The 13,951-nt window shown below is 36.5% G+C and overlaps 1 protein-coding gene across 3 annotated transcripts in view; it reads right to left on the bottom strand.

Moving 5' to 3' along the window:
- Positions 1 to 13,951, bottom strand: part of grid1b (glutamate receptor, ionotropic, delta 1b) — a 476,826-nt gene that overhangs the window by 51,508 nt on the left and 411,367 nt on the right. For all 3 annotated transcript variants that reach the window (XM_079851869.1, XM_079851867.1, XM_079851868.1), the window contains exon 6: positions 1,517 to 1,690. In XM_079851869.1, coding sequence (XP_079707995.1) covers positions 1,517 to 1,690 — 174 coding nt within the window. The remainder of the gene's footprint in view (positions 1 to 1,516; positions 1,691 to 13,951) is intronic.

Here is a 13,951-nt window from a genome sequence, read left to right as displayed (position 1 = left end):
AACAACCACTTCCTGATCAGTGAATGACAGCCACACTAGTTGAGATGACAGGTCCATACAGGAAGACATTTGTCACACTTTACTGAGACTGACCATCAGTTAAGGCATGTTGGAGGTATTAGCAAAAGCTGCGCGGGTGACTCCAGTGATTTCTGGTTTTTGGAGTGACAGGGAAAAAAACACAAAGGTGGGTGGCTCGTGTTGACACTGCAGATTTGCAGAAAAAAACCTGACAGGTTTGTCACCGCTGTGAACTACTGGTTTTCTTTGTCAAGGTGAATAAACATCATAGAACATTTTAACCCTCGTTTTCATGAATAATTGAGGAGTAAGACTCCAGAGTATGTGCGGTGCAAAGCTCAGCCATCTGTTTCCTACTATGAAACTATTGTTCATGTGCATTCAAGGGGTTTCGAGAAGCAGAAATTTAGACGTCACAGCAGAGAAGGAAAACACTTGGAAACAACAATCAGGTTTTTATATAGGGCTGTAACCACCATATTGTAACCATCAGTAATACCCTGTGATGCAAACTCAACGTTTTGTCACATTTCACCATTTTGAATGGAAAATACAGGATGATTATTTACGATTCATTCAACTCATAACTGAATGTGCACAATGAAGAAACATTTTGTTGTTTTCATGCATATTATGCAAACATTAACTCTTTTTTGAATGCAAATTTTAAAATAAAAATATTATTTGCAAAGTTCAAATTTATTACAGAATCTTGTTCTTTTACTGTTGTTCTTTTTTTTTTATTCATTTCCACTTACATCATTTAATTATTTAATTAATTTAAATAAAAAGACCATTGCACAAAACACTAAGGGACAGATTTGTTAACAGCTTGCGCCAGCGCAAACCCTCTTTTGCCGTTAAAAACTACAGTTTTACTAAAGACACAGCGAAAAATTTGCTCTGAAAAGCCTTATACCATATACCTTAATGCATATGCATTTGTAGGATGCATTGTTTCCCTTTCAGGCGCAAAATGTATGGGAGGAGAGTAATGAATGACACAATGTGATTTACTAAGTTTTGCGGTCGTCAATGTACTGGTGTTTGCAACTTTGAGCCATTATTTACCGCCTTATAACCGGCCTTAAACCAGACCCTACCTGGTAGATTGCGTTGGTCATAATGGAAATGATCTGACTGCGTCTGTGTTCTTTACTTTGCGCGTTGTCTGTAAATCACCTGCAGAACTTTCCACTCCCATCTGCGCTGTTTTGGAATTGCGCTCTCACGCTAATTTACCATGTTTATTAAATCTTCCCCTAAAACTAAAATCTTTGAATGAAAACCCACATAAGGACAAGTTGAAAATAAATTAGCAAAAAAACGCCTAATTAAAATAAAATAAAACATTAAAAATGCTGTGAGAGACTCTGGGGTCCCATTGTCTGTAAACGTTGAAAATCCCTGATCTTAACTTCACTTGTTCTAGATTTAATGGGTTTGAGAATGCCATCTCCTACACGGTGATGATGCAGTTTCTATGGTTACTGACCTCCAGCGACTGCAGGTAGCCCTCCTGAGGGTCGCAAAGCAGTGAGGAGATGCGGTGGTTGTTCCTCATACAGCTCACACTGCTGTCTCTCCAGAGAGGGAAAATCTGCCTGACGACGGTCATCCTTCCCAAGGAACTGTGGGCCAACTCCATAATCTCAGCATCACTGATCTCCTACACTCACAAAGAGACAAAATACAAAGAATAATCATGAGTATTTATGAATCAATAGTAAATTGATTACTTATTACATTCGTAATAAGGTTAGGTTGCCTACCTATATGATATATACTAGGGATGCTACTGCCTTCTAAGATGGCTTGTAAGATATCCAAGGCAACAGATTAAAAACTTGTTCATTGTAATTAAATACATTTTTCTGAATGTGCTATTATATGGTTTGTTTGTTAATTTGACGTTAGCTTAGCAGCATGCTAACATCAAACTCAATTGAGATCAGTTGTGAGTCAAGTCTTATTTGTGTTTCATGTGAGGAGTGTCAATATAGAGTGTTTCATATCAGTCACATATAAGCTTTCCTTGCACTCAGGATGCTTCTTTAGCTGTGGTTACACTTTATTTTAAGGTGTTCTTGTTACAGTGTAACAAGTACAGTAAAGTACTAAGTAATATCAATTGACAACATGCACAATATGGTTTAGGGAAAGTTGCATGTAATTATGCCTAAGTTGCTGTTATTCCTACAATAAGTACATGTAACATATGTAACAAGGACACTGTAAAGTGTTATCAAAGCTTATCCAGGCAGCTCAATGTTTTTTTTACAAGTTTTTTTTTTTTATTATGTTGAGTTAAGATTGTCTTAAAAAAAAAAAAAAAAAAACATTGGGACAGAGAGATTGTGAAAAGGAAGAAACAAAATAAAATGGCATAATCATTATTTTAAAGCACAGGACATTGAGGAAAGGGGGACTCAGAGAAGAATATGAAACAATCAATATACAAGCAATTTCAAAGCAGTATCTGAAATGCTGGGAAAGCTGGGTATTATTGCATCAAATTGGGGTATTTAAATAAAATATAAATAATGGCAAGCCAATTAAGGCAATGGAAATGGTTTTCAATATGTTTTTCAATAGGAGAACAAAGATTGAACCCCTCTGACATATTTTGAGTCTGGAAATTTTAAGAAAATATATTGTTTGACAAGAATTTGCAACTTCCCCTGATAGTAACGGTACAATATGTTCAACCTTGTGAACATAATTGGTGAACATATTTAATGTCAAATAATTATTCATATTGTTCCAATTCAAACCACAGGCAAACTCTCTGTGCTGTTTAGAAGAACCTTGCTGAAAAGATCATCTCAGAACCACCGTCTGAACCACCACTGTTCTTTCCCAAACATGCCGAATCTGCCGATTTAATTAAACTGCTAAAGAGAGTCTGATGGAGAGAATGGGAAGAGGAAAATCCATAGCCAGAGACTTTTGTCTCTGTTGGAAAAAATAAAATAAAAATGAGCCAACCACTATCGAGTATGTGACTTTCAGCAGTCAGTGTTGTGAAAAAAAAAAAAAATGCATTGCAGAGGAGGCTAGCCGAAATATACTGATATTATTTTGAACTGCAACCACTGATAATGTACCAACTACCTTAATTATGTAGAGAAGAGATAAAGAATATTTGATCGGCAAATTTTTTTACCAAGCTACAAATAAAAAAAATAGGCTACAGCAATCAGCTTCACTAAACAGCCGAACATGTTCTTTCAACACGGACATTTAAAAGGACAGAGGGATGTATTTTTGCTTCTACCTAGTGATATGCTATGTAATTTTCTTAAAATTGTCTGTCTAAAAGTGACCAAAAAAGCCTTTTAAAGAGTTAATATATATATATATATATATATATATATATATATATATATACTCACCTAAAGGATTATTAGGAACACCTGTTCAATTTCTCATTAATGCAATTATCTAATCAACCAATCACATGGCAGTTGCTTCAATGCATTTAGGGGTGTGGTCCTGGTCAAGACAATCTCCTGAACTCCAAACTGAATGTCAGAATGGGAAAGAAAGGTGATTTAAGCAATTTTGAGCGTGGCATGGTTGTTGGTGCCAGATGGGCCGGTCTGAGTATTTCACAATCTGCTCAGTTACTGGGATTTTCACGCACAACCATTTCTAGGGTTTACAAAGAATGGTGTGAAAAGGGAAAAACATCCAGTATGCGGCAGTCATGTGGGCGAAAATGCCTTGTTGATGCTAGAGGTCAGAGGAGAATGGGCCGACTGATTCAAGCTGATAGAAGAGCAACTTTGACTGAAATAACCACTTGTTACAACCGAGGTATGCAGCAAAGCATTTGTGAAGCCACAACACGCACAACTTTGAGGCGGATGGGCTACAACAGCAGAAGACCCCACCGGGTACCACTCATCTCCACTACAAATAGGAAAAAGAGGCTACAATTTGCACGAGCTCACCAAAATTGGACAGTTGAAGACTGGAAAAATGTTGCCTGGTCTGATGAGTCTCGATTTCTGTTGAGACATTCAGATGGTAGAGTCAGAATTTAGCATAAACAGAATGAGAACATGGATCCATCATGCCTTGTTACCACTGTGCAGGCTGGTGGTGGTGGTGTAATGGTGTGGGGGATGTTTTCTTGGCACACTTTAGGCCCCTTAGTGCCAATTGGGCATCGTTTAAATGCCACGGCCTACCTGAGCATTGTTTCTGACCATGTCCATCCCTTTATGACCACCATGTACCCATCCTCTGATGGCTACTTCCAGCAGGATAATGCACCATGTCACAAAGCTCGAATCATTTCAAATTGGTTTCTTGAACATGACAATGAGTTCACTGTACTAAAATGGCCCCCACAGTCACCAGATCTCAACCCAATAGAGCATCTTTGGGATGTGGTGGAACGGGAGCTTCGTGCCCTGGATGTGCATCCCACAAATCTCCATCAACTGCAAGATGCTATCCTATCAATATGGGCCAACATTTCTAAAGAATGCTTTCAGCACCTTGCTGAATCAATGCCACGTAGAATTAAGGCAGTTCTGAAGGCGAAAGGGGGTCAAACACAGTATTAGTATGGTGTTCCTAATAATCCTTTAGGTGAGTGTATACATATATATATATATATATATATATATATGTATAAGCTAGAGACCACTGCAGGAATTTCCACTGGTCGAACCTAAGTTATGCTGGTGGACCAACATAGCCATGCTGTTAACCAGCAAAACTTTAAAAAATCTCAAGTGAGTTGCGCTAAAAGCATGTTCAGTTTTATACAAGAGAGATGAACATGAACCTGGCAGTTTTGAAAAGCACTAAATTGGCCTAAAAGATTATTAATATGTACATGTAAGGAAAAAAATCTAAGCACAGTGTGTGATTTGTTGAGTTCTCTTCTGAATCTTTAGAGGAGACAAATATGAGCAATCCAGAGTCTCTCTCCTGGGACCCAAGAATAGACTTTTGTCCACTGTAGTGGACATTATATTTTAGTGAATTTCTCTGACGTCATACATGTCACATGACACAACCTGGGTGTCCTGTAAAGAGCACATTCAGGACTTTTCAGAGATACCAAATGTTTGGAGGTTTCACCATGAAAACAACTTCTCCTTGGTCTTTAAAAATGTCTGACATTAATTTAGTGATCAAATGTAGCATTCTTATGGAAATATGATAATATATTGTAATTATAATTTAAATTGGACTACTTTTCAAATTGTATTTCATAAAACAACATCTCAGGAAAATGTTAAGGGGTTTCAAATAAAAAAAATATTTTCTGTTTCAGAACAGGGCGTTGATTTCAAACGTGTCCACTGTAGCGGACACCAGGACTTAAATCATGTTTATCAGGCATTTTGTGAGACACAACAAGTGAATATGGAAATAAATTATACATCAATATTCCTATGAAATATTAGATATTATTATTAAAATGTTGCCAATTATTACTCCAATTATTACACTTCTTTTTTCATTAAATGTTGCTCCAAGAACACATTAAGGTGCAAATTAGATACAGTTTATACATTGCATTGAATGGGAATATTAATTTATGGACATTTTACCCACATATTGCATAATGTAAAATGGTGTATCAATTCATTCCGTTATTTCTTTCATAACATAGTTGAGAATAATCTTTATACATATTTTGGTTGAAAAAATCCTGAAACCCCCAAATTTATTGGTGATTGAAAAAAAAATCCCATTGTTTTTGCCTATACATATAATTTCATGTCATTTTATTTTTTAAACAACTTAGTCCTGGCGTCCACTACAGAGGACATAGCATAACTTATGAATAAAATATTATTTTGCAAAAATGTTTTTTTACCATTTGTTTATTGTGATCTAAACAGTGTGATGACATGGAAAAAAACTAAATTCAAAAAACTTTTTTTTTCTGGGTCGCAGGAGGATATGGAGAAAAACTCTCCATTGTGAGAGTGTTAAAGGTTTTTTTTTTTTTTTTTTTTTTTTTTGTCTCAGGAGTTAAGTGTGAGAAGGAGAAAACTCAAGTAAAAGTCTCCATTTTATGTTAAAGTAACCTAATTTATTTCTAGGAGAAACATTTGAGATGTTAAAGGGGTCAATATAATGGTACATGCACTTTTACAAGTTGATTGTACGGAAATGTGTGTTGGCAGTGCCTGTACACAACCATCATACAATGATAAAAATCCATCCAGTGGTCTTTTTTTAATCTCCTTATATGTTCCCCCCCCCCCCCCCCCCCCCCCCGTCTCAAATCGAGCCGTTCGAGACTGTTTTATAAAGGAGGGTCAGTATAAAGCTGGTTTTGTTAAGAAGCTGCTCCTGAAAAAAGGATCGGTACCAACTATTAGTGTTCCTGCTGCACCTCCAGAAGAAGTGAGTGTAACGTTTTATTAACCTTTAATCTTTGCAAATCTCTTGCACGCTTCACAATGAATGCGGCTAAGGTTTACACTCAGGGTACATTACAGCATGTTTTCTATGTACAACGTTCTCAATATAATTCATAATCCCAAGTTTATAATGAACAACGCGTTATGGTTATTGTGTTATTACAAACTGTGTACGCACAGAACAGAAGGGCGGGATGAGCAAAGCTCATTATCATTTAAAGAAACATGCACTTAAATGGCATGCTGAAAACAGAGCTGTTTTTGACCAGGGGCCCGTTCTTCGTACGTCGCTAAGTCAGTTAGCTGGATTGGATTGTTGACGATATGGCATGATCTTGGATTGTTTGGTTCTTCGAAGCTCATCCTGGATTTGCTGTCATAGCAACAGGTGCGCAATCTTAAACCTGCTCGGGAGCAGGCTTATTTCATGTAAACAGGATTAGACTGCGGCTCATAAGCGGAGCTGATACGGGAAATCCAGCGCAGCGCGATAGTGCACTTTCTGAGATTTATATTTTTTCTTGTGACTCGTGAGATTGTTGCTTACATTATAAATTTGTTGGAAACGCACATTTATTTTCGACTTGTCGGAGTCGTGCTTTAACTACAGCACAAACTGTTTGCATTGCCCTTAGATTATTTGCGAGTGGCTCTTTCCTTTACACTATTGGAGATGCGGAGAACTTGCTGGAAAGAGCTGTCTGTCGTGTCATTCGGAGTTTACCTGGCGCTTTTAGGTTTAAAAAACAGTTTTAGTTTTTTTTTGTGGCATTTCCAAGCCACTTAAGACCCAATGTTGTAAAACTGTTTTTTTTTTAAGTTAAGTTTTTTAAGTAAAAAAAGTTTATTTTTTAGGCTATCATAATTTTTTTATGAGGATCATGCAATCATGACCATGCCGATTACAGTAGCCTATATGTCACTCAGGCTTAAAGGGATACTCCACTTTAAAATGAAAATTCTGTCATCATATACTCACCCTCATGTTGTTTCAAACCTGTATGAATTTCTTTCTTCTGCTGAACAGTAAGGACGATATTTAGAAGAATGTCAGTAACCAGACAGTTTCTGGTCTCATTGACTTCCATAGTAGGAAAAAAATATAGGCTACTATGGAAGTCAATGAGTCAATGTTGCCTCATGCAACAAATAAAAAGGAAAAGTTGGCTATACACTGCCCACCTGTAGGCCTATGTCTCCTCTGTCTGTGCAGAATCTTCTGTAGGCCTTTCTGTAGATGTGGAATCCTGCAACTTATATTGCAGCCATAAAGCATACAAGTATAAATTAAGTAATTTAAGTAAAAGTTATTTATGCACTTGCAGGTAGGCTAGGTTCCTCCATATGACAGTTATCTGAGAGGGTTTATTCACTGTCCAGTGCAATGGAAACAAATGGACATTACAAAGTCTAATACTTTCTTTCCTTTGGAAAGTTAGAAAATGTCCACTTACTGCACATATTTCAGCCACCACTTTCTTGGGAACAGATACAAGTGTTGGTGTATTATGTAAAAGTGCACAAAAGAGGAAAACACAATGTCATTACAATGAACTACACTGGGGAAAAATGTGATCAATAACTCATGGCAAAATATTTTTACATTACCATAAGTTTATCAGTTTTCACTTTCACAAGTCAAAGCAATTCATCATTACTCAAGATTAAACAGTTGAAATGACTATACGGCCTTAATTTAATGCAGCAAAAAATATTTTACAGTGTAGGCTACTAAGATCTTTTCTTTTCTTTTTTTTCTCAGCCTTTTTCTTGGTTGCTTTTATAAACAGACAACCAATTATTTAATAGTGCCTTTTATAAAAGAGACTAACTAAATAACTAAATAACTAAAAATTACCATTATGTAGAATATTTTTGTACTTCACTTTTATTAGTTCCCATGTTCTAGTGTGGTGACTCTGACATTACAATGAACAAAGTAATTATGCAATTATTAAAATACAAAAATATAGGCTAATAAGTGATAAAAACATCTAACATGGCCACTTCTAACGGATTTAAATTTTGCAGACTTTGAGGTGTTCCCTGTCGCTTTGATTAAACATTAAAATTCCGAATAAACTTCGACTATTAGTTCTTGCTATGCTGAGGAGAAAAACTGTGCGCGCTCTTTGGCCACGCTGAGCAGCCAATAGCAGCGTTGCTGATCAATGTTTCTACTATCGATACATACCCCCTTTTAAACCAGCGCATGAACGCGCAATTATCTCAGATAACTCAATCCAGCTATACTAATCATATCCGGCAAGTGTGTACGAAGAACCGAGTTAGCCGGATCATGATTAGCACGATGATATCATCTTGGATGTCTCATTTGATCTCGGATGTTTTAAGCAACGTACAAAGAACGAGCCCCAGGTGTAACCTGGGTGAATTTGAGCAATTGAATGTAGTGTAGGTACTTACTAGGCATGTTATGTTTAAAGTAATTCACGAATCTCAATATATGCTGACTGTTTCTTTAAAATTCAGTTTTTTTATTTGTGTTTGGTTGAAAAGTACTTGCTGGAAAATGTGGCTTTTACAAGCAAGTTTGATCATTTATTTTGTTATTGGATAAGAGATCGCAGAGCCCACCTCCTAGAGAGGTATTCGTGACGGTGATTGGTTGTTGTGAGGGGGAGACGAGAAAAAATGACAAGTGAGCAGGGGCCCGTTCTTCGTACATTGCTTAAAACATCCGAGATCAAATTACACATCCAAGATGATATCATCGTGCTAATCATGATCTGGCTAATTAGGTTCTTCGAACACACTTGCCGGATATGATTAGTATAGCTGGATTGAGTTATCTGAGATAATTGCGCGTTCATGCACTGGTTTAAAAGGGGATATGTATCGATAGTAGAAACATTGATCAGCAACGCTGCTATTGGCTGCTCAGCGTGGCCAAAGGGCAGGCTCAGTTTTTCTCCTCAGCAGAACAAGAACTAATAGTCGAAGTTTATTCGGAATTTTAATGTTTAATCAAAACGCCAGGGAACACCTCAAAGTCTGCAAAAGCCTGGAGAGAGGGCTGGCAAAAAGTAGCAGACAATTTAAATCCGTTAGAAGTGGCCATGTTAGATGTTTTTATCACTTAATAGCCTATATTTTTGTATTTTAATAATTGTATAATTACTTTGTTCATTGTAATGCCAGAGTCACCACACTAGAACATGGGAACTAATAAAAGTGAAGTACAAAAATATTCTACATAATGGTCATTTTTAGTTATATTATAGTCTCTTTTATAAAAGACACTGTTAAATAATTGGTTGTCTGTTTATAATAGCAACCAAGAAAAAGGCTGAGAAAAAAAAGAAAGAAAATATCTTAGAAGCCTACACTGTCAAATAATTTTTGCTGCATTAAATTATAAGGCCGTATAGTCATTTCAACTGTTTAATCTTGAGTAATGATGAATTGCTTTGACTTGTGAAAGTGAAAACTGATAAACTTATGTTAATGTAAAAATATTTTGCCATGAGTTATTGATCACATTTTTCCCCAGTGTAGTTCATTGTAATGACATTGTGTTTTCCTCTTTTGTGCACTTTTACATAATACACCAACACTTGTATCTGTTCCCAAGAAAGTGGTGGCTGAAATATGTGCAGTAAGTGGACATTTTCTAACTTTCCAAAGGAAAGAAAGTATAAAACTTTGTAATATCCATTTGTTTCCATTGCACTGGACAGTGTATAAACCCTCTCAGATAACTGTCATATGGAGGAACTAGCCTACCTGCAAGTGCATAAATAACTTTACTTCATTTATACTTGTATGCTTTATGGCTGCAATATAAGTTGCAGGATTCTACATCTACAGAAAGGCCTACAGAAGAGTCTGCACAGACAGAGGAGACATAGGCCTACAGGTGGGCAGTGTAGCCTATAGCCAACTTTTCCTTTTTATTTGTTGCATGAGGCATGTGTCTAATATCTCTTGTTGCAGGCACTTGACCACTGGCTTTTCTTTACAAAGAACAATTGAAATAAAACTCAAGGAACTAAGCATATTTGTCTTTTATTAAACATTTAATGAAAAGGTTTTTTTTTTTTTTTTTTTTTTTTTTTGGCAATGTTGTGTAATATGGCACATGCAACAATGTCCCAGGCCCTGTCAGGTGTGCAACCCTCAGACTTTTCAGACACTGAAATCTTCCCTTTAGTTAGCCAAAGTTCATTTCATTGTGTGCCCTTGTCCTGGCTAGAGCTGCATTGTAACTGGTTTGGGTCAGGGAATGGGGTCATAAAACACCTGTCTGCAGGCAGGAACATGTCAATCACCTATGAAAAATTGCAGTTCTGTTAGGATCAGCATAAGTGTATGTAATACAGTGAGCTTGATATTTAATTGTGGAACTTTCCTTACCACTTTCAAATAATGTGCATAAATGTGAATCTCTGAAAAATCTGAAGTCATGCACAGATCCTGGCCATTTTGCTTTCACATTTGTGATATGGAAGATTTTAGTCAAATGCCTTTTTTTTATTTGATATAATCTGGAATATTGAGAATCACAATAGTAACTGGGCTGCACATTTACATTGTGAACCCCCTTTCTGTTCACATAATCCCCTTCATTGAGGCCTTGATGGCAGCCTATAGTCTATGGTACCAATCACGTTAAAGGGATACTCCACTTTAAAATGAAAATTCTGTCATCATATACTCACCCTCATGTTGTTTCAATCCTTTATGAATTTCTTTCTTATGCTGAACAGAAAGGAAGATATTTAGAAGCATATCAGTAACCAGACAGTTTCTGGTCTCATTGACTTCCATAGTAGCCTATATATTTTTTCCTACTATGGAAGTCAATGAGACCAGAAACTGTCTGGTTACTGACATTCTTCTAAATATCTTCCTTACTGTTCAGCAGAAGAAAGAAATTCATACAGGTTTGAAACAACATGAGGGTGAGTATATGATGACAGAATTTTCATTTTAAAGTGGAATATCCCTTTAAGCCTGAGTGACATATAGGCTACTGTAATTGGCATGGTCATGATTGCATGATCCTCATAAAAAAATTATGATAGCCTAAAAAATCAACTTTTTTTACTTAAAAAACTTAACTTAAAAAAACTGTTTTACAACAGTGGGTCTTAAGTGGCTTGGAAATGCCACAAAAAAAACTAAAACTGTTTTTTAAACCTAAAAGCGCCAGGTAAACTCCGAATGACACGACAGACAGCTCTTTCTATCAATTTCTACACTGTAAAAAAATTGCTGTAGTTTTGCAGCTGTTTGCCAGTAACTTACTGTAGATTTAAATCGATGTTATTTACTGGCAACAGTTTGCTCAAAATTAAATGAACATTAAACATTAACAAGTCTTTGTCTTTACAGAATAAAACAATAAAATAACAACCTAATGCAAAGCATTCTGGGAACCAGAAATCTTCATCAACCTTTTTCTCTTTTTTTCCTTCAGATTTTGGTTCCCAGAATGCTTTGCATGAGGCTGTTATTTTAGTTTTATTCTGTAAAGATAAAGACTTGTTAATGTTTAATGTTCATTTAACTTTGAACAAACTGTTGCCAGTAAATAACATCAATTTAAATCTACAGTAAGTTACTGGCAAGTAGCTGCCAATAATACTGTAATTTCTACAGATTTTTTAAACAGTGTACGCATCTCCAATAGTGTAAAGGAAAGAGCCACTCGCAAATAATCTTATAGGGCAATGCAAACAGTTTTTGCTGTAATTAAAGCCCGACTCCGACAAGTCGAAAATAAATGTGCGTTTCCAACAAATTAATAATGTAAACGACAATCTCACGAGTCACGAGAAAAAAAAAAAAAAATCTCAGAAAGTGCACTATCGCGCTGCGCTGGACTTCCCGTATCAGCTCCGCTTATGAAGCCGCAGTCTAATCCTGTTTACATGAAATAAGCCTGCTCCCGAGCAGATTTAAACTTACGGACCTGTTGCTATGACAGCAAGTCTAGGATGAGCTTCGAAGAACCAAACAATCCAAGATCATGCCAAATCGTCAACAATCCAATCCAGCTAACTGAGTTAGCGACGTACGAAGAACGGGCCCCTGGTGAAACGGAGAAATCCAGATCGGATTGATTTCCTATATTGTGGTTTATTTTACTAACTAACCGTTAGTAAGTGATTCGTGATTACTGTTTAAGATGAGGGTGTGAAAGACAAATGTTTTGTTGAGTTTAAAGTGACTTCAAAACGGAGACAGCATTTTTTTGGTTTTGCCGCGATGGTCGCAAAATGTGAGAGAGAATGAGATACGATCTTCGGGGACTAGATGGCAGTTTAACGGTGCGTTTCTGAGATAACTCGTTGTAAAGTCATAATCATCGTAAAAAATGTTGACTAACCAGATAGTGCTCTGAATTATCGTGAGGTTCAGAGTTCCTCTGGCTACGTGGGACACGCGAAGCCACTGACTAGGCTACTTCAAGAGAGTAACCAAGAGATCGAAACACTCGTTTGCCAAGCCCAACGGACAGCTTCGGGACTTGCAGGTATTATTAAATTTTATTTTGTGCTCTTTGGAGTGAAGGGGCCAATTCTGAGTTTGCTTTAAAGGCCACAATGCACACAAGCAACGCTACAGGCCTGCAACGCGGGGAAAAGCGCGCACGTGATACTGTGTGAGAGAGAGAGTGTGAGTGTGTGTGTGTGTGGGCCCACGATTGTTTTATTATAACTTTGGTTCATCTGATTAAGAGGATCCTTTTTTCATTTGTTGATTTGAAGGGTTAATTTATGTAGTTAAAAACCAAACTACATATGCAATTTGTCATTTGAACTATTCAAGTGATTTATTTGTGTTGTATTGAGTGACATTTCCTCAGTTATAAGTGGGGAGTGTTTTGAGACCCTAAGGAAATTGTAAGTCTTCTTTTTGGCATTTTTTTTAAAAATTATTTTCATTCTATATTCAAATAACTTTGTTTTTCAATAAAATTTGTACTTGTTTATTGTGAAAGCACAGATTTATTTCCTTAATTTGCTTTGTATTTTACATAGTGGTAGTGGTGTTGTTAAATACTCATTTTGAGTATTTTATTTTCTGTGCTCCATATCAATAAGAGGTTAGCATAGTGTGAGTTGAGCTGTAAAAGGAGTTCCCAAAATTCGTCGAGAGTCACAAAATAAAAGAACCCGTGTGATCACTCTAAATATCTCTGAAAAGAAGAACCTTCTGTCTGAGTAGGGTGTTACACAGGTAAAATTAGTGTTTTCTTAAAATTAGTCCTTTTCTTCTAATGAGAATTTTTAATTAAAGTGTATTACAAACTTTTCATTTAGACCCCAAAGAATCACAATAACTTGTACAAAAATGGCATTATATGACCCCTTTAAAGAGATCTCATTTTTGATTTTTCTTTCCTCTGGGCTAGCAGGCTAGCATGCTACAATCTAGCAACAGGCTACATTTGCTTAGGGACGTAGCACAAGAAGTTGAGGTTTTTAATCCTCAGACCCCAGGAAACAACATTAAATTTTACCATAAAGCTGTCAATTTTAGCGTACCTTGACGTACCTCCC

The sequence above is a fragment of the Squalius cephalus genome, assembly GCF_949319135.1.
Source record: "Squalius cephalus genome assembly, chromosome: 19".
Taxonomy (NCBI): domain Eukaryota; kingdom Metazoa; phylum Chordata; class Actinopteri; order Cypriniformes; family Leuciscidae; genus Squalius; species Squalius cephalus.
Note: the sequence above shows the minus strand (reverse complement) of the source record. Positions and strands in the feature narration are given on the sequence as shown.